General features: G+C 50.7%; 4 protein-coding genes across 4 annotated transcripts; 2 read left to right on the forward strand and 2 right to left on the reverse strand.

Annotated features, from left to right (window-relative positions):
• Positions 1-265: 265 nt before the first annotated feature.
• On the forward strand, positions 266-2,047 carry CTHT_0058790 (uncharacterized protein; the record flags this gene model as incomplete). The annotated part of the gene is made up of 3 exons (XM_006696135.1): positions 266-754; positions 825-1,873; positions 1,999-2,047. 3 exons carry the CDS (start codon positions 266-268, stop codon positions 2,045-2,047), a joined length of 1,587 nt encoding a protein of 528 aa, XP_006696198.1.
• A 794-nt stretch (positions 2,048-2,841) lies between these two features.
• Positions 2,842-4,004, reverse strand: CTHT_0058800 (SET (Su(var)3-9, enhancer-of-zeste, trithorax) domain-containing protein; the record flags this gene model as incomplete). The annotated part of the gene is made up of 3 exons (XM_006696136.1): positions 2,842-3,139; positions 3,216-3,660; positions 3,800-4,004. 3 exons carry the CDS (start codon positions 4,002-4,004, stop codon positions 2,842-2,844), a joined length of 948 nt encoding a protein of 315 aa, XP_006696199.1.
• Positions 4,005-14,639: 10,635 nt separating this feature from the next.
• CTHT_0058810 (putative calcium ion binding protein) lies at positions 14,640-17,408 on the reverse strand (the record flags this gene model as incomplete). The annotated part of the gene is made up of 1 exon (XM_006696137.1): positions 14,640-17,408. The coding sequence occupies one exon, from the start codon at positions 17,406-17,408 to the stop codon at positions 14,640-14,642; it is 2,769 nt and encodes a 922-aa protein (XP_006696200.1).
• Positions 17,409-17,906: 498 nt separating this feature from the next.
• Positions 17,907-20,517, forward strand: CTHT_0058820 (uncharacterized protein; the record flags this gene model as incomplete). The annotated part of the gene is made up of 2 exons (XM_006696138.1): positions 17,907-17,946; positions 18,029-20,517. The coding sequence occupies 2 exons, from the start codon at positions 17,907-17,909 to the stop codon at positions 20,515-20,517; spliced, it is 2,529 nt and encodes an 842-aa protein (XP_006696201.1).
• Positions 20,518-21,335: the final 818 nt, after the last annotated feature.

Genomic DNA, 21,335 nt, shown 5'->3' on the forward strand with positions numbered 1-21,335 from the left:
GCAGGTCGCGGCTGCGTTGAGTCGTTTCTGATCTTCAGCGTCAGCCTTCGGGCCTCAAGTAGGAGCAGCCAGAATGATTGGACAGACAATGAAATGGAGGTGAGTTAACTAAGCATGCGAAAATATGCTGCCCAGCAGGCCTTCGTGAGGATATCTGGTATTTGTTGGGCTGTTTTGGCTCAACACACCTTTGTCCTGTCTATCTTCACTTTGTCTCAGAATAACTCTGTCGCCGATGATTGCCCTTGCCGCAGCTTTGACGAAAATGCGCACAACACCACTATTGGTGATGCTGTTCTCTCTTGCCGCAGCTGCTCAGCATTACCATGGCATTCGTGCGCTGACCAAAAGAGGTGTCATGAAAGCCTGCTCCAACCTTGTTATCAAGAGCAACAATGGTGACAGAAAAGTGGCTATCGTGGTAAACAGCTCGAGTTCGATGCGCAAATCGGACCCCGACAACTTGCGTCTTTCGGCTGCCCGTGCTCTGAATGACTTCCTCATATCCAGCAGTGAAGCTGAAGGTGACAAAAAGGCTGACCAAGTTGTTGTTGTTGGCTTTGAATCCAACCCATACAACGTCTTTGGGCCTGGAGATTCTGGCGATCCTGCAGCCAATGCCGCAATCAACAGGATTAACTCGACTTGGGGGACTACCATCGCTAGCGGAGTTTTGATGGCTACGGAGTATATTGAAACCATGGCTGGTATCACGAAAGACAGAAGCGCAATCGTTGTATTCACAGACGGGTTTGTAAGTCAGGAACTAGCTTGAAAGACCTGTCCGTTGAGTCCACACTAAAGAATCATGCTCTTCCTAATAGGACTCTGATGAAGAGAACCTTGTTGCAACCATCAACAAAGCAAAAAGTCTTGGAATCCGCGTCTCCTTTGGCTATCTCGACCCTCGCCGCAATGTATACACCCAGCCCGAAGAAGTTCTCTATGCCGTACGGAATTCCAAGGGAGTATACGCTATGATCGCCCTTGCCGCGGGATCACAAAACTTCATCAACTATGTCTTGCTCAACGGCCTGACTTATCTAGACAATCCCCAAGGAGCTGGCGATCACCTACTGTCTGGTCTTGCTACTACGCACTTCCTCAGTGGATCTGGCACTGTGAAGCTTCAGTATGGCGCAGAGAAAGGAGAACATGTGAACTTCACCGTCGTCAGCTTCACCCGGGAGAAGCTGGCTGTCGAAGCCAGGATGGATGGGAAGACTCTCTACAAGTCAGAGCGTGCTACCATCGCGAATCAGGAACTTGCAGTTATTGCGCAGGATGAAGGTGTCCTGGAGCTCCATGTGTCGTCGCCTGATGCTCCAAGTGATGGACTATTTTCTGTGCTCACCAACTCGAACCTGCCCATCAAGAACTGCACTGTTGCTCCCGAATCGGAAGTGAAGGAAGGAGGATTAAGTCTTGGTGCAAAGGCAGGTATCGGAGCCGGAGCTGCCCTCGCGGCACTTGGTCTACTTGGAGGAGGCGGTTACCCCGCTTACAAAGCTTTCATTGGGGCAGGTGAAATGATGTATACTGCGAAAGACGCCTTCGTTCCGTCTGCAAAAGACGGAGGGTTCCATCATCCTGGGTCTGATCAGCCATGGGGACATAACAGCGGAGTGAAGCATGGAGGACTTCCAAGCCACGGGATGCATCCGGAGGGTCAGGGGCCCAACAGTTCCCTACCCGTGGAACCACACCGGCATCATTCCGTCCCCTTAGACAACCACCTACCCACTGATGTCCGCGAAGGACAAATTCACAACAACCAGCTCGACCTTCGCGACGGCCATTTCGGTTGCGACAGCCAGATCGACCCCCGCAACGGACAAATTGGCAGCGAGAATAACATCAACCCACGTGACGGGTACTGGGGTCCAAATCCTCATGACGGACAATGGGCCAATCCCCATGACGGCGGCATATCCCCTCCATCTGACTTCAACCCTAACCCATCACCTCCCCAACAACCAAGCAACCTGGTCTTCCCAGTTCTTATCGTGCCAATGCCAATGGCCATTCCGATAAGGCATCAGCCTGAGAAAAGGAAACATCATCATCACCCATGGCTTCCACAGAATTTGGCGTGCAAGCACCTGGAGTGTGAGTTCAACAAGCCGAATCATGTGTGTAGTTCAATGGAGACGCCTTGTGAATGCATGTGTGGGGATCGGAATTGTCCTTGGTGGAGGTGAGCCTGTTGTCTGGATAAAGGAAGGATTAATGTGCACGGGAAACGGGAATGGTATAAGATCAACTCGGGTTACTTTGATCATATGGGTTCTTTCATAGGATGTTGCACCATGTCAACGACACCTACAGGTCGATGTTCGGTTTTGCTTACGAAGACTTGATGTTCGCATAGAGAGAGGGATCTGACTTAATTCAAGAAGGATTTGGCGACCAGCAGGCTGGGACATTCGAATAATAAGAGGCCGAATATCCTGTCATCGAAGCGCTCTGACCCCTGACTCCTGATATTGTGTTTGCCAGTAATGTCAACAGTTGGCAGGGCGAAAAAGTCCACTGCTATGGCCCAAAATCTTACCGGTTCTGTGACGTGTTGCTGTAACTTAATCCGGTTGTCGGGCTCTTTGGTTTAAAGCCCTTACAGGAACTTACTGATCACAATGCAACTTGGCTCATGGACATACCGTGCCTCTGATCCATGAACAGGGTCCACTAATCCAAGAAAAAGACAGATCCAACACTGACTTCCAAGTCCGAAAACTCTCTTTCTCATTCTCTGCCTCTCCAACTCTCCTCTTCTTTCACTCTGATCTCTTTATTGCTATCACATCATCGACAATCACTGCCTAAGGTAGGGGACTTCCATCACCAACCAGCTGCAGGATCAAAAACCTCGCCCCTCAAGATTCGCAGTTCCTCCTCGGTCAGCGACTTGCAGCCCCCACAGCGGCAAATGAAGCCATACGTCCGGTAGAGCTCCTCAGGCGAACCGCCATAATTTATCAGGAGCTCAGTGCCAACGGGGATCTCGTCGTGGCAGACCATGAACACTATCTCCCCGCGCTCCTCGTCAAACTCGTACTGGACATTGCGCACTGGCGGGCAAGCATGGTTGAAGCGGGAAGCTATCTTAAAGATCGCGATACCACCTCGCACCTTAAACCTGCTCGGTGTTAGCTGAAACTGCCTGCCAAGGCTTCCACGTGCAGCCACAATTGTGTTGATAGACAAAGACTTACGCGTTACGCTGCCTGATACTCTCAATCCTCTCGAACAGCATCCCGTGGCTTCCGTGCAAACGCATGAATGATGCCTTGTCCGACTTGGAAAGGTTGCAGAAGTCCATCATGAACCGGAAGTTGGTCGTTCGCAGCAAGGGCTTTTCCACGAGGATCCTGTCGCCGCGCTTCAGGGGTCGGGCCGCGAAGATACCCAGGCCGCCGAGGTCAGACGGCCGGATGTGGATGTACTCGGAGGGGATGGCTGGGGTCGGGGGAGGAGTGCGGGGGATACATCGCTTGTCATACCAATCTTCGTCGCTATCTTGTTGGGATGAATAGGTTGCGGCTGGGTCGGTCGCATATTTGTGACGGAGAGAACCATGCTGTTTCTTGTTCTTGCCTGTCTTCTTGACCTCTCGATTGCTAGCGCTTTGGTTGTCAGGAGTGCCCCAGGAGTTCGACTCTGACCAGCTATCGCCGGAACATATCCAACTCCATGTGTTTTCAGATCTAAAAGTGTTTGCTATGTGATCAGCAGCGGATCTATAAGTGTTCCTTAAGCCACTGGCGGACCCACCTTGGTCTTAAGCGAAAAACTTTACCTCCTTTGAAGCGGCGCTCGGGAACTGATGAGTTGCTAGTTGACCGATCTGTCTGAGCTGCAGGAGGCGTAACTGTTGATGAACCCCAAGCCGTTGATCGAGGAGCAGCAGCCTCGAGGACATCACTGTACTTAAGACCCTGGTTACATTTGTTTCTAGCCCAAATAATGGTGTCTTCGATGTCTGGCCCCCAGGTTTCTTTCATACTGGTGAAATGTAAATCCCTGCAGAATCGTGTGAATCGCTCTAGAGAACTATTGGCATCTCAGCACACGTCAAAGAGTGAGAGAGGAAAACTTCAGCATACCCTGACTGTTTTTGAGGGTTTTGCCGGTCCCTATCCGGGCTCTTCGGAACTAGTAATTCCCAAAATCTCCACTGACTGCAAGAAACGAAGCTATCGTGTGAGCAAAAGCAATGAAGTTAAAGCTACTACAATAGGGATGATGAAGAAATCAGGCTGATGTGTCTTCTTCATGGAAAAGATGATGATGGCTGGAGTAAATGGTTAGATGAGATTGTGCTCGGGACAAAGATCGGACGACCACGTACAGCAATATGTGTATGCAAATAACAATGCATCTAGCCGCTGACTGGCCCATCAAGAATAGCAATCATGCAAGAATTGGATTTAATTGCCAACTCATTCATCTACTAAAGATGCTGGTCGATGCAATTCATCCAGTCATAGCAGATATTTCGTCTGATGCTAGATGAGACTCAGAAGAAGGTGGGTGCCCTAGTGATGGTGGCCCTTGGAACCTCAGGAGCAAGTATGAAGTACGATGGGAAAACCGATGCTTCATCAAGTTGGGCCAATAGTCCCTCTAAGAAGCCGGCGTACTGCTAAAGCGATATGTTGAGTGTTCAGTATGTCAAATATTGATGAAGATCGGGGAAGTTGACCAAGACAAGCCGGCACATCTACCGGGGGTCAGTTGTGGGCCTCACTGCCAGAACGGAAACTGGTTTGGCTATCATGTTTGACCAGAAAATACCTTAGTTGAGATTCGGTACAAATGGATTGTGGTGCTTTCTTGTGCTTAAAACCAGGTTTATGACTGCTCGGGAGCAGCTTTTGTCTCCCAGATTCTAGAAAAGGGGAGAAAATCGCGTTTTTGCAAGTGCGGCGGTGTCCTGTTGGTTGGCCGAGAGTAGGGTGATTGTCACGTTTCCAGACAACAGCCAGACCAGAAGACGGACATAAAAAGTGCTTCACAGCTCAGGGGAAGCAGGATTGGTTTTAATGACAGCTCACCACGGATCAGTAGAGCAGCTATCCGTCAAGTCGAAGTTGACGAATTACTCGGCATTTCTTTGAAGAGCACCCGCATACTTCAATGGCTCCACCAGCGCAAAAGTGGTGGGGCCCATCGGAGCTTACTGGGACGGGCTGAGCCGCCAGCTCATCGATGGTAGCTCGAGCTGACATTTGGCTTTGGGAAAGCAAGTTATCTATCTTCAAATGTTCTTATGCTTCAATACCTTCTAATATTAGCCCTATAAAGCTTCTGATAAACCTGACTTTGATGATAACCTTACATATTCATCACCTAAAACTGGCAGCCAGCGAGGGGTTCATAGCTTATCGATGGCTAGTGGTTATTCCGAAACGGAGCCATGTTAATGTGGGCCCCCGAGTACGTACCTGCGCAACAAACGTTCTGCGTTCATTCATTGCTCAGTGGTTATTGAGTTGACAATCCATATTCTGGTTCATGGTCGGTATCAGGTAAGATAATAATAGGTGAAAAAAGCTAACAGCTATGCCGGATTTCATGTTGGTACTGAACCATCGTTGCATAACGTTTCTATTCAATTAAACAAGTTCATGTTGTCATCTTTCCTGTGCTGGGAGACCAACGAAAAATTCTTTAGACAAGTGACAAAAGGCTGTTGAAATGATTCTGTGATTTGGACAGTAGTGAGGGAATGGACTGAGTATGATTGAGAGAACGCACAGAGGAGAGTGCTCTGACCGATAATATCGTTGGCGAGCTTGCCGTTGATGCTCAAGTCACAATCGCAATAAACAAACGAACTTGAACCTAAGTGACTTAGACAGGAACTGTTAGATTTTGCAGTTTACCTGTTATTTTATTCTGCAGAAACAATTTCAGATGATGCTCATGGTTCTAAGTCAAGAACTTGAACCTAAGCCATCTTCTCGGCCTGAGTCTCAAGAGCATTTAGCAGACGCAAGATGAGTGTTAAAGCTCAATTCTTTTGAGTTGGAAATTCGACAGGCCTAACCTCTAATTTGATGCTGACTCCTATCCAGAGCCTTAGGAAACCACGACCAAGTTAAGGTGTGCTCCTCCGTCCTCCAAAGGTGGCTGGCGAATTGCCCTGGGAGATAAAAAAAACCCGTAAGTTACCGACCAGGCTAATCGATCTGCCGAAGAAGATGGAAGTTTCATCAGCAGCAGCTTAAAACCGACAGCAATTGTTTGCTCTTTCTTATTTTGAAGGAGCCAAAACATCTCCAATCGTCGGCCAATGCAAGCGTCAGAAGGACGAATCGTGAACCCGAGATACTCGCATGGGGTTCGACCTATTGCATGTTTGCTTGTATTTTCCAAGAGCAAATGGTGACGTTTCTTTTGCTTCTGTTTGACCAGGGTACGAAAGTCTCAAGCTAACTGCACGTGAGTGATTTTGGAAATAGAAGAGGATGGGGTCAGTAGATTAAAACAGAGATACCAAGTTTGCTTCAAGGGCGGCCAGGAGCTGTGTAGATACACAGTACAAAGTACCTCAGAAACAGGAATGGATAGTCATGCTCAAGCTGTCGAAAGTCTCACTCGCTGCACTCGATTTTTGTTCCAGTCTTCAGTATAAAAGATCGTAAGCTCGATGTTACCAGACAGAGACTTTCAATTGGAATGGAGACGAGGACTTTGTGATGGGTTACACGAGTCACGACTTCGATGTGGCTGACCTGAGGTCACCACAAACTTGTATGCCTAGGTATCTGCACACTTTCAACTGGTACTGCAGAAGCACGGTGTTATTCAAGGGCTCGCAGCAAAGAATAGGTAGCTCACCGATATACTCCTTTGTTCGGCAACACTAGCAGCCACTCATTTGATAGACGAGGGAATTTCAACTTTTGCAATAATTGAGTTTTGGTTTGCACGGATTGTTACCTCATCCAATATATTATCGGAGGGTTTCTGGACGGAGGACTTTGGCTCCTGGCTTGGAAGTTCCAGGAAAGAAGGCAGCAAATGACTAGTCTGGGAACCGTTTCAGAGAAGATGGCAAACCTCTGCTACGATTTTCTGTCGCAAAGGATGAAGATCCTGAGGTTGGGTGCGCTCTGCTCATCGCGAGTTCGATACCATCAGTAGGGAATGAAAAGTAGCAACTGTAAGGGCTGTCCTGGGATTATTTTGCATTGGTGAATCAAGATCACCGCCTGCAACGGGGCTGAACATGATCTCGGCAGCCAATTTCGAACCGACACTTTTCGGGAATCCAGGAATGTCCAAGTGGTCGAAACAACCCGGATGATGTTCCCGAGATTGATGACCGGGTTCAACCTGGGAAATCTCATCGCCAGAGGGGCTGGAGGGATTGGATGTCTGCTGCACGCTTCAGTGGCTGACCGCAACAATTATGACTACACCAACGTCGCCACTCTCTGCGCCTACAAAGGAACGCCTGTTGATAGTGCTGCTTGTTTTCATGGACTCTTAACCGTCGATGTATATGGAGACTCGTGTTTTGGCAGGCCATCATGGGCTCGAGCCGATACTTACCCGCGAATCATCAACAGAATCACGAGCACCAGAAATCACAGGCACAGCACGGTTTTGGGCAAGGGAGTTGACTTCCCGAGTGATTTCCGTGCCATTGAGGTGGATTTGGGATGTGATAGGAATCCGCGTATCCGCGCCAATATATATTTTGGGTGTAGATGGGGCAAGCAATAATTCCCATCCCTCCATCGGTGTACAAACACCTATAAGCAGCAAAATTAGGACAAAGTTCCCATGTTTTTAGCTTGTGCATCTGTGCCATTCTATTGACACAGGTACTGCCACAACAACTACACTGATCAGCAGTGAACTAGGCGGCTAGCATGGTCTTGGATCACTTAGGGATCAGGGTAAGAAGAACGTGGCCGCGGTAACTGGCAAAAATGGCGTTGCAGTGGGCAGTTCTTTTGTGCCAGAGCCTCTGCAACATTGGTTGAGTCTTTGGCACTACTGTTGCGGAAAATCCCTCAGGATTCGAATCCCGAGATCAAGTTTCTGGAGCTCACAAGCTAGAGTCAGGGTATCCGCAAGGATTCACGAGTTATTGCGCAGAAATCGCATATTAACAATACCCAGATAGGGCCAGTCGAGCATGCTGGTCGTTTTCACCCTAAAGAGGGTATGATGGCATTGGAAGGGTCCCCAGCGAGGTTCTCGACGTGATGTGACGACGGAAGCGAGAGAAAGAAGGGGATGAATGGACAGACTGCCCCAAAGGCTCTGGTTCTTGAAGAGCTCAGCATTCCAAGATGTCGACTCGGCGAGCATCGGCAGTGAAGCACTTGCCCTCGGTCGAACCTTCCACACCCAGATGTTCACTGTTCACCCCATGACAGTGCGGGTTGGTGCACCACTGCCTGTGTGGCAAGCCTATCCAAAAGCAGAACAGCCTTAGACATTGGTCTGCTATAGCCTTGGCCTTGTATCCATCCAATCAACCGTTCTAAGCACTGTTCGTACCGTCCAGTTGGTAACGGCAATGATTGGCTAGATCTTTGAGCATGTGACATTTGTGGGGCCAAAGACTGTTGCTTCTGGCTCCACTGATGAGCGGAACTGGAACCCGACAGGGTGGGCAGATCAGTCCCCGCATCAAAGTCGCACACCACCAACCTCCATGAATGCCTGTTTTGTACTCAACACGGCTATGCAACTGAGATGGTGGTCGGGTCGCAGCACTCTGGGAATCGCAGCAAGCCAAAACAGCCTAATTTGGTACTGCACAAAATGATGTTCTGCACGATTTCCCGCGAATTTACAAGTATGGCATGTAGAAGTTGTGCCGAAAATGATGATTTTTTTTCTTGTGTTCTTGGCTTTGCTGCAGCAACGCCAGGCACTTTTCTTTTTTCACCCTATCGTCCAGCGCACCGTTCTGGTGGGGCAGGGTACGGGTACAGGTACCTCTAGATTTTCTACACATTGTTCCCACATGTGAGGGGAACCATCATCGTAATGAAGGCTGGGGCTTGTCCCGCGTCCTGAGCCCAAAGACTCTTGCCTGTAGGCCGCTCGATTTGGCCCAGAGACCCTCAACATCGAAACTGGGAGGAGCAGCGAACACCATCATGCCGGGATAAGTAACTGGTAACGTCCTGTCACCTGGCTCGATGTTCAGTTTCTGCGATGCCGGCATGCAGAAGAACACGATCTTGGTTTCTGCCCCAGTGCCTGCAGAGAAGGGAGGCAATTGCCGGTGATTGCGACAATACACTAGCACAGCGTTGTTGGGGGCCGTTTGCTGCTTCGAAATCTGGGGGTCACATATAGTCCGGAGTCTTTCCAAGCATTGAGTCGGTGGTTGTCACCTTAGGACCCTTGCTCTTTGTTGGGTAGCTTCCTAGCACTGTCACAATTCAGTCGACGATCGGTTAAATTTAGATAGGCGTCATCCAACCAGGGTATAAGGCTGAAGCTGTTTGTCCGGGCCGTAAAGGTCACGAGCGGTCGTCAGTCCTGGAGATAGGGAACACCGCACGCCCCCAAGCATAAAGGCAAGATGACTGGGTCACAGGAGACTGAGAACAGCCATTGGGAGGGGAAGGATAGGAGCAAGACTTGGAAACGAGGAGTTCCGGTGGGGTTGGGCAGCCCGAAAAATCCCACTGTGTAGATTGCGGAAAGGAACCAGTTGTCAAGTTATCCGCAGCGCCAGTGACAAGCCCCGCTGTCGATTCGATGTCTTGATGCAGGTCTCACAGAGCCTCGCGGGGCAGCGTTGCAAGCTTCGTCTGGACACATTAGCACACTACTCCAGGCTGAGCATCCAGGGGACTAGGATTGAATCGAGATTGGCAAACCCTGACCAGTAACTCATCTTGGATCCTGGTCGACCCGGGAGGGGGGAAGGGTGGGGGTGGTCTGTTGTTGGTGCTACTCTTAGCTACCCTGTCCTTCGGATTCTCGTCAACGTTGCTCCATACACTGACTACGTTGTAGTTGTACTACGTGTCTAACATGGACTATCATATGCAAACAGCATGTGTTCATTGGGATGAACCCGTACATACACCCTATCTCTTCTTACCACCTCCAATGTCTCCACCGTCCACATCCTCTGGCACTCCTTGTCCCTAGTTTCTATGCAGACATCCTCACATTCATCTCAATTTCAAGTTTTTCCTCGTGCTGGTACCTCTTACCTTCCTGATCTTTGGGCACTGTCCTTGACAAGTACTACTTGTGTTCTTTATCCTCCGTCTAGGCCATCCCGGGATATTTTTGGATATTCCCCAAGGATTACGGTTGCACAAATTTCAAATCAGACTTGTCATCAAATATCCGCCCAAGCCATGGTTGAGGGATCTGAGCACCATGATCGCCCTGTGTTGGGCAGCATCTTGGCCAGAAGTTCCCTGCTTGTCAACCTAGCAGACAGCTCAACTTTTCGACATTCAAACCCAGCTCATCTATACCAAAGAAGCAATCTGCATTGTCAGCGCAGTTTTTTGTGCTCTCTGGTTGGTAACTGCTCTCTCGGGACCCGGAACCCTCCCCGGCAGGTTCGAGGACGACTTCGAGTTAGGGGTTAAGACCCAATACGTCGACGAGCGTCCGTGATATCACCTGGTCAAGCAGCCTTCCCCCAAACCATCAAGTCAACATTGTCGTAGGTTCTCGGCCGTTCCTCGCCACACTGACTCTCTGATTGTCTTGGCTAAGGTCGGTCAAGCTTGACAGTCCTTGATATATCTTTAACTTATAAAGGTGCCTACAAGCCTTTTGGCACCGCTCAAGCACACGACACAGACCTCAGTGCTCACCAGATGCGCTCTTTATCACCAATGAATTATTCACAGCTCATGGCTGAGACAGCGTTCCCAAGCTTTGATCTCTGTGTTCGCCCATAACTTCACCCTTAGAGCAGAGAGATGGCATTAAACTCCTTCTATTCTCCGTCTCCTTTGACCCAGCCCCAGCTGGGCACTGAGACTCGGTTCTCTTCCATCTCTTCAGCTTCGTCGCTGCCAACCTTCTCACCGCAGTCCAACCCTCAACTAGCGGGAACATCTCGCGAACTATATCTTCGGCATCGAGTATCTGGTACTCAGCCTGGGAGCCCATTAGTTCCAGGGACTCGATGTCATCATTATGGGCGTGAGCGCTCTGCTCCGCATGCTGTTCTCTCACAATTTCCATCGCTCATCGACAATGCCTCGTCCTATTCTCCACATACCGAGTCGTCTCAATACCCTCTGTATCGCTCGATATCGAGTCCTCGGCAGCTCCAATGCCCGGTTTCGAAGCCACCTGCACCAGCGCCCACTTATTCTTACTCTGTTATGACGACACAACCACCTTCTGTTACCTTTCAAGAGTATCCAACAGTTTATTCAGCCTACATTCCCGCACGTTATCAGCCAGCGTCTGTCACAACAGGCCATCTCAGCTCGACCATCCCCCATGCATCTACGATGCTCCAGCAAGAGCCTTACGAAGGTCTTTTCGACATCGAATACATGAAGCGTCTTCCTGAATCGATTATTGAGCGTATCAAAATGTACCTTCGGTGGAGGGACTGCCTCATTGCTTACACAACTTGTCGATTCTTCAGAGACAAGTTCAACCCAGACTCTCTTCCATACGAAGTCAGAAGAAACGGGCTGCGCGATCTCGAACGATTCCCTGACGACAACGAGGACCAATCTGTGATGAAACGGTCGGCAGAATCGAAGAAAAAAAAGATCACCTGGTACGGCTGCTACGGTTGCCTGAGACCCAAGCCCCTCCGCTGCTTCGAACTATACAAGTGGAACAACAAGCCCATCAGGGAATACGAGATTCTTGAAAACAACAATACTAACAATCCAAGACACGTTCGCGATCGCTCCAACTCGCCGCAGCTATCATCATCATCAACAACACAGGGAGTCCCACCCACAGGCAATCCACACTACGACCCAAGCCTGACTCGGACAAGTCTCATGGCTGCCAATAAAGGCCATCGCAACCTTCATCGCAGTGGCGACGACCCATCAAACTCGGACCTGCGGCGGATCAGAGATACCTGGGGCAAACTGCGGCTCTGTGTTGAGTGCAGCCTGGCGTGCGGCGTCTACAAGCCGCTCGATACGATTGATCTTGTTCAGCCCCTGCCGGATGGCACGTCAGGGTATTGGGTCTGCAGATGTGTCAAGCTGCATCGGAGGGGGGTGTATGCGCCACGCGCGGAGATTCAGTGTTCCACTTGTCATGCGATTGCACCTTTATCGCGGCCGTGGTGAAAGGGCACCAGTGGCAGGGACTAGTAGAACTTTTTTGGTATACAATTTTGGTCGGGGTATAGGTAACTGCTTGGTCATTTTTGGATTTGACATAGGTGTTTTTTTAAAGGCAAGAATGGCTTTGAGAACAATATCCTAGCAATGTTTAGTTGCTTGAAATCGAGTATGTTTGATTTCTGTCGTTCATATTCTTCTATAACCTAAGTCAAGTCATCTTTATTGGAAATCAATAGATGTGACAAGCCGCGTTTTGACTGGGATGCTTTGTCTCCTTTTGATATGCCTTAACTCTGGCAAAATGCCTGGCCCGCCTAATCATAGATCACATTCCAGAACTTAGTAGACGTTCTTCGGCCTTGTCCAAGTGCTGACACTCCCTCCTTGGGTCATAGAGAGCATCATCATTTGTGTTATCTCTTGGATCGCTCTTTCGATCCATCCACTCCCCGATGAACGATCTGCCGGCGACCATGTTGCTTATCCCCTCAGCTTGGCTTTAAGACCCTTCGCTCCGCAGATGAAGACCATTGTGAGCTGCATCGAAAATAAGATTCCCAATAGCTGAGCCTGCACCCGTTTGTTATTTCGAGCCTCGGCCCTGTTTGTGTTTGACAAAACCGGTACCATTGAAACCTTACATACCTGCCCACATAGATCATCCTTCCGACCGTTGAATGTAATCTTATGTGCATAAACTATTACTCGGCTCCCTATTGGACTGCTGTGCAGGCAGGATGCTCGGGAATCCTCTTCCAGAGTTTTATCCAAAACAGTTTGCCCATCCCACCTTAGGACGGGGTCTCAAAATCGTGATGGATGATAGAATGATGCATTGCAAACTGGAAAATACCTACCGACACTCCCCACGATGATCTACCTTCCCTACCTTTTGCCTCAGTCCACCGGTCAAACCCGGCAACCCCCTCTATGCCACGCCATGCCACTCATCCCTAAAACGGTCACCCATATCGCCTATCTGTTTAAAGCAGGACAGGGCCTACTTTGACGGGGAGTCAGTACGGATGATCTTCCGCCAGCTTCAAGGGCCGGAGGAGAACCCCTTCCTCTGCTTTACTACCCAACAAAGATCCATTCTGATTCTGGCCAGCAAAGGGTGTGTCTTGCAGTACAGGGAAAGCAGAGTAGATAAATTCTAGAAGACACATTTTAACATCAGCAAGGATGATATCTGTAACAACTGAAGCTCAAGATGAAGCCAGATCATGCTTGCAAAGAGCATTGTTGGTGTTGAGGAAGCATTACAGCATGCGTACCACTGATTTTGAAGTGCCGATGGTGATTGCCAGTCGCGTCAAAAGCAAAGCAGACGAGCATGAGCTGTTTCCATCTCTGAACAAGATCAGAAGAGTGCTGAAAGCGAATTTCATTTCTGCGTGGAGTATCTGAATTTTTGATCGTAAGACTTAATTCTTGCATCATTGAGTTTTGAGAACTTCAGAGTTGAATTTGAATTCTATTTTTCGACCGATTTCACCCCTGATGGTGCTAGGTGGTGTCCTGACGACATCGGATAATCATCATCTAATAATCAGCATACGTGTAACTCTGGGGAGAAGCCCGTGCTGGGGCAAAACTGGTATGGATGAGGATTTCAGAGGTTAGAAGGCAGAATAGTCTTGACACCCAATGCCTTACAGTGGTACAGCAACGACTGAGAAAGATATAAATATCCGATTTTTTGACGAGTTACAGCCATTACTTTGTTGAGTATGCGATATTGCACGTGTCAGGACCCGAGTTCCAGCTCCTGACCTGCCACGTGCTTAAGAACAATGTAATGTGATTAGTACGCATTTGTTCACTTTACCCTTTCTTTCTCACTGCTCTGTTCGCAAGGCAATTGCTCCACTATAATGGTCAAGGTACCCATTAGCTCAGCTACAAAAGTAGCAAAGATAAAGAGAAATGATATCGCGATGATAAGACAACAATTGCTTTGAGAAAAGTTGATTGTGGGCGTTTTGGTTAAGGATAGTTAATTCGATTGCTGCCAATTGGTATGAAGACAAACAACTCGGCCATCCCTTGGGAAAGAGACAGCCAGTCAGTAATACTGCACATCCTGATGAAGAATGGACTCCTTGGATTTAGCAGGTGCAATGGTTTCTTCTAGTAGATATCGCTTTTGCTTGCCTATTGTCCTAATGTATAATACTGATTGTTTTCTTTCCTTTGTTGAAGACAATAAAACCCAGTTTTAACCATCACAGCTCATGAATCTCATGTCATACCTCGCCCATTCCAATCCTCTTCCATCATCCCAGTCTTCGAAACCCAAAATCGATCAGACCCTCATACGTAGCCTCACCCCTTGCCATCCTCAAACCCCATCTAATTATGAGGAATGCAAAAGTCGATCCACGTGCCTAAGAAATCCATCCTGCTTCCCTTCGCCTCCTGCTTGCGGTAGATGTTCTCGAACTCCGCATAGTCTAGCCTTCCCCAGCCACCACGCTCCTTCGCTTCCTGCTCGGCAAGGTCTAGGCGCTTCCAGTAGACCAGCGTGGAGCGAGGGATGGGTTCGGGGAGCGCGGGCTGTTTTGAGTCTTCTGCATTGGCTTTGCTTGTGGAAACCTTCTTTGATGAGCGGGAGGGGTTCGCAGGAGTCTTGGAACTCTTGTGTCTGTTGGGAGACTGGGGCGTGATGTCTGAGACAGAGTTGGGCCGGAATTGAGGCATGGTTGGATCGCGGTAAGGGGCATTTTCTGTCGAGGATTCGGAAGTGGTTGGCTCGTCTGTGTCGCTATACTCGCCATCGTCCTCATTGTGGTCCTCCTGAGGTGCATCAATGCTGTCCTGACTCTGTTGTGTAGGAGGGTCGATAGTGTAGCCGGTCCTAGCGAGCAACTCCTCCAGGGTCTCCTCACGCGGGTCCTTCTCCTCGGGTGTGGTGCTCTCCTTCTCCTCCTTAATATCAATAGACTCGAACTGAGGTCTGTACATATCCCGCAAAGCCTTCGTCTTGGCTGCTTCGATAGCAAGGTCCTCTTTCTCTTTGAAGAGGACATCAAGGATTTCGTCGAACGCTTGCTGCATGACTTGGTAAAAGATCTCCTTGCCAACATCGCGTTCTGCGTCGGAAATCTCCATGCCACCCCACCTCTCTGGGATGCTTCTCGAAGAAGTCGAGGGGTTGGACCGGATATCAAAGTCGTCAGTGTCTTCGACGAACCGCACCTTGGAAGAAGATCGAGAACGAGGGGTAATAGGCGGCTGAGAGCTCTTCGAGTCCTCAAACTCGTCATTCATGTGCATCCGATTCATGATGTCCTCGCTGTCGCTCCAGTTCTCCGGCGGGCCCATGCCCTCTTCCTCATCCAGATAGAACTGTCGTCTTCTCCAGCGCTCAAGCAGCCTCCTGCGTGCCTCAACCCTGGCGCGACGAGCCGAGCGGTGGGAACTAACAGTCTTGCGATGGTCGTCGTCGTCTTCTGCGCTAGAAGAACTGTACGACCTGGCGCGGTGATTGGATCCGGAGCCGTTATCTCCACGCCTGGACGAATTGTCACTTCCATTGCCTGCATCGCGGTCGCCCTGGTTATCTGCGCCTTGGTCGTTTCCAGTGTTAATGATGATCAATACATCCGGACCAGACGGTGTCTCACCAAGAAGCAGTGCAGGGAGTTCATTCACCCGCGTTGGCGGGTTAAAAAGGCTCTGCAGATACTCCATAGCGGACCTCTCGCCTCCTCTTGAACCGTCTATAACAGCCAAGAAAGGACTCTCGTGGGTGTAGCGAGTTTGTCGCTGTCGAGTGAAGAGACTCAGCAAGAGAGACTGGCGATCGATGGTATCTGGCGAGTCCTCTTTCACGACCCCGGAACCTCCAGAAATATGGACATCTCCCGCGGTGCCAATGGTAACCTTGCCCTCGAGCGGCCGGTCACTATCGCCACTGTTGAAGCCTCCTTCACGCCCAAAAAAGCTGCTCAACGGCTGCCTGCTAGTAACAAGTTGTTCAACCTCGTTGTAGCTCATTGCTTGGTCAGCTAGTCCTTCCAAAACGTCCCTATGCATCTGCTTGAAAACGACATAGTATGCCCGGAACAGGCGCAAGAAGTCTTTGCGGCTGACATAGCCGTCACCATCAATGTCGTAACCCTCAAAGATCTTGCGAAGTCTATCCTTCCGTTTGCGATAAGCAGTGCCTCTCAGGAACTCGGAGAACCCAATCAGATCATCGTGGTTGTCGTCGTAGAAAGCGAACATGCGGTCGTGAAGCAGATTGGGCGTAATATGACTAGAGCCTCCCGATGGGATCAGGTAGCGTTCAAAGGTCTTCCGGTCCATGGCTAAATAGAGCTCGTCCGGGTCCTCGCGCCACTCGGTGTTTGCCATGAAAGTCCATTGTTCCCAGAGGGCCTCCAGCTCAGGGCGCTCAAAGCCAGTCTCCTTCGATAGCCGGGCCATCAGATGCTTGGGCAGAAGTCGCAAACAGTTTTCTGGATCACCAGGATACCAAACGGGCTGCAGAGAGCGGGAGCCGAGACGGGGAGCGGGGATGCGAATCTTATAAAAGACATGAGTTTTGGTATGAAGACCCTGAGACTCGCACGTTTCACAGAGATCGAAGTCGGCGCAGTTGGCACAGCGGTACCGGATGCCACGAATCGGGGTAAGACCACATCCATTGCAGAGACAGCCACGGTGAACGTAGGCATTCCGACGAGCATTGTCCTCGGAAACGCGAAAGAGCAGACTGACGATGTTCTGCCCAGCGCGCTGCTGTTGATGGGCGAAATGATTGTCTTCATTATCGAACCAGTTCTCTTCAATCCCATGTTCGTCGGCAACGGTCTCGCCATCGTTCAGCGGACGGACGGTGTTGTGATCGACGTTCTCGTCGAGAGCACGGGACTCAGCCGACGTGTCAGAGGTGTCGGATGGCTGGCTCTCGTGGCCGCGGGCGCGGGCAGTATGGGGCAGCGAGCGTCGACGATGGCGAACAGCATTGCTACGGTGCAGGTGACGGTCAGGATCGCGCTCAGGATTGAAGATGCGGTAGGTGAAGTAGACCAGAGTAGCCGTAGCAGCAAGTGACAGCACCGTCACGCTGACGCGCTGCCTTGTCAGCGTCGGGGCTGCAGCATTTGAGTCCATGATTGCTGATGCAGCACCATGGTTGGCGACACGAAGTCCTGTCGGTTTACGGCTGGAGCTGCAGCAGGGGCTTCGTGACGATCTTGGTTTGGGGTTTCCGTGGTTGGTGAGCCTCCGGGATAGTGAGCAGCTCCTGGGGCTGCTGTTGACACAAAAGACGAACTTCGTAGAAGGGGGGCTGCGTCGAGCTACTTATCGATAAGCACTGTCCCACCCAGCAGAGCCCAATGACCTTCACGGACCCTTCAGCTGCTGCCCCCCCTCCCGGGCCAAGCGCAGCCGCCGTTAGCCGCAATGACGGGTCTTCTTGGCGTTATCCCAAAACGGTCCCGTCAGCATGTGTCTGGGGTGTCCATCCTTCCAGACTGCATGGGATTGCATTACGTACAGCTGCATCGTCTTGCAACGCCAGACCCGGAGTCGACGGGATCTTATAACATCTCTGCCTGGAGGATTGAACAACGGCGAGGTAGGGCTAGGCCCGGCAGACCCAGCACGATGAATAGCACAGTCACCGGATCATCCTCTCTTGATTCAGGTATGGATCGAAACAAATGGGTCAAGAGTTTCTCGTCCTGACTGAACCTTTCACTGACATGTTCCCCTGATCTCGTCTTCAGTTGAGTATGACCCCGTGGCTCACCTGAACCTCCTGTTTTCCCACCCGTCGACCGTATCGTCCGTTGGCCGAGTGTCTTCGACTATCCGCAAACACCAGAATGAGCTCTCCCGGTCCATTGCCGCCCTCGAGTCTGCCCAGGCCTGCGGGCCCGACTCCTCGCTGCAGCGCATGCAGTCCGCTCAGGCCGAGCTATCCTCGCTCTTCCAGCGCATCGAGAACGTTCGGACACGTGCCCTCCAGACAGAGCGCGATATCACTAACATGACGGCCGATATCAAACGTTTGGATAACACCAAGCGCAACCTGACACTCAGCATGACCGCCTTGAAGCGGCTCCAGATGTTGACGACAGCCTACGAGCAGCTCCATGGTCTTGCGCGGACTCGACAGTACCGAGAATGCGCCGGATTGCTCCAGGCTGTCCTGCAGCTGATGCGCCATTTCAACAGCTACCGAAGCATCGAGCAGATCGCCGTCCTAAGCCGAAACGTCAACGAGCTCCAGCGGGAGCTTCTGGAACAAATATGCGAGGATTTCGAGATTGCCTTTGCTAAGGGAGAGGTGGCTGCTCGGCGCGGTGTCCTGATTGAGGCTTGCCATGTCATGGACGCGCTCGGAGAACACGCAAAGACCAGGCTGATAACGTGGTATATCAACACGGAGCTGCGCGAGTACCGCCAAGTGTTCCGAGGGAACGATGAAGCAGGTAGCTTAGACAATATTGGGCGTCGCTATGCGTGGTTCAGGCGTATGCTTAAGACTTACGAGGAAGAGCATGCCAGCATCTTTCCGCCCCAATGGCGTGTCAGTGAAGAGCTCGCCAAGGCCTTCTGTGATGGCACCCGCGAGGACTTCAAGGGGATCTTGGAAAAAAGCATGCGCAGGATAGACGGGCCCAAACTCGATGTCAACTTGTTGCTGAGGTGTCTCCAGGAGACCATGGACTTTGAGCAAAGCTTAGAACGCAAGTTCGCGAGCGAGCCTCGGGCCAGTATCGACACTCTAAGCTCAGCAGACGATAGGATACAGAACTTTAACGGGTCAATATCCGTCGCTTTCGAGCCTTATCTCAGCCTATGGGTCGAGTCACAAGACAAGGCCCTGGCATCTATGATTCCCAAGTACAAGACACAACCGCTCATTCAAGCAGACGAAGAGTTTACATCACAGGCTGTTATCCCATCAGCCATTGAGCTCTTCCACTTTTACAAACTCACCCTCTCACAATGTTCTAAACTTTCCACAGGCGAGCGTCTGCTCGACTTGACTAAAGTCTTTGCCAAATACCTAGATGAATATGCCCAACAAGTCCTGGTCTCATTCCTCCAACGTGGTGGCGCCCAAGGTCCTCCAATACAGGATATCATCCTCGTCCTGAACACTGCAGACTTCTGGTACATCAATACCAACCAGCTTGAGGAAAGCATCAAGAAGCGCATCGACCCAGAAATGGCATCCAAGGTCGACCTATCGTCTCAATCTGACGCCTTCATGGGCGTCGCCAGCGCCGCAGTCATGGCGTTAGTAACCAAAGTCGAAATCGACTGTGCCAGCGCATGGCGCGAGATGCGCAACACCAACTGGAGCCGCATGGAAAGCGTTAGCGACCACAGCTCCTACGTCGGCGAACTCATCAAGCACGTCAACGACCGCGCGCAAGAAATCCTCCCCCTCGTCACCAAACAACAATACGCCCGCGCCTTCTGCGACAACGTTGTCGAGTACCTTTCGACAGCCTACATCAACAACGTCGTACAATGCCGCCCCATCTGCGAGGTCGGCGCCGAGCAAATGCTCCTCGACAAATACATCCTGACCAAATCCCTCGAAAACCTCCTTTCCTACCACACTCCCCATCCACAACAACCTCCACCCCCGCCCCCTCCCGCCTACCTCAAACGTCTCACCCAATCCATGACCCGCATCGACCCTCTCCTCAAAACCCTCCAAGTTCGTCCCGTGCCCCCCGAAGGCCTCGTCCAAGCATACCTGATCCACATCGGCGACCGGTCAGACACAAACTTCCGGAAGATTCTAGACCTGAAGGGCGTGCGCAAGCAAGACCATGCGCACTTGCTCGAGCTCTTCGCCATACACCGGGATGCTCCAGGGGCAGTGGCAGAGGGCGAGGGTAGACAGCTGGTGCAGAGCTCGCCTTTGTTGACACCGCTTATGACGTCGGGAGGGGGTTTGGGCTCGTCCGCGTCGATGATCAGTGGGGCCACTGGGTCCGGATCGTCGGCCGTGGCGGCGGCAGGATTGCAGGGCAGGTTTGATGCCGCGACGCTGGGGGAGAGGTTGTTGACTGCTGCGAGGGATGGGGTGGAGAGGATAGGGACGGGGCAGAGCGGGGTTGGGGGTAGTGGGGGAGTGGGGGACAAAGGGACGATTAATGAGAATTTGAAGAATATTGGCAAGTTTTTCAGGAGGGATATTGGCGGGTTAGGGGCTAGATTCGGGAAGAGGGACACCCTTACTGGAGACTGAGAAGGCTCTTCCAGTATGTACTTGTTGATATGCTCTTGCCTCATGATTTTGGACTAATCGAGTCTTCTGAACTCGGACTCCAATCACCCTTTCCATACAGGGATACCCTCCAACTCTCAGAAAACTCCTTCGTAGGTCAGTTCCTTTCCGTAGTCGACAAGACAGAAATTCAACGTTGCTCCCTGTGCCCAGGTACGCTGTCCGTACTTTTATATATGATTAAGAAGATAGTTCATGGATACCTTACCGCATTCTAGAATTTCGGACTTGTACCTATCCACCCTCCAGATGAAGTATTAGTACGGACATTGCACTTCAAGAGTTTTCATCTATAACTGGGCTCCTTTGGTATTTGTCCTATTCCGAATATTCAACTCTCCAAGTATTTAATATAATTACTTTTCTCATCAAAGTCGGAGCACTGGAAAGTATCTATGACGATCCAGACAGACTTCCTGAAATGGGTTCGAGAGGTACCAGGTCTCTGGACCTGAGAGACAAGAGTTCTCACACAGCCAAAGTGGCCGTTGTGGTCACCAGTTGGTAAGCAACTGTATGTAATATTGCTGACTGGAGAGCTTCTTCGGCCAGATAGCCCTGCCTGGAATCTTATATACATCGCAAACACCCTTATGGCTTTCCCTTCCTTCCTCCTCAACAGCACAGACCGTTGTTGAGGGTCAACACCTTCCCAATGCTTGATTGTTTTGGGTGGATATCCGAGTTTGATGGGCTACATCTTCCTTTTATTCCGATTAGTCAGTTACACGGAAGCTACTTTCCCAGATAGAGCCGTTGTTGGTCGTGACAGGTTTGAT

Source organism: Thermochaetoides thermophila (assembly GCF_000221225.1).
Source record: "Thermochaetoides thermophila DSM 1495 unplaced genomic scaffold scf7180000011820, whole genome shotgun sequence".
NCBI lineage: Eukaryota > Fungi > Ascomycota > Sordariomycetes > Sordariales > Chaetomiaceae > Thermochaetoides > Thermochaetoides thermophila.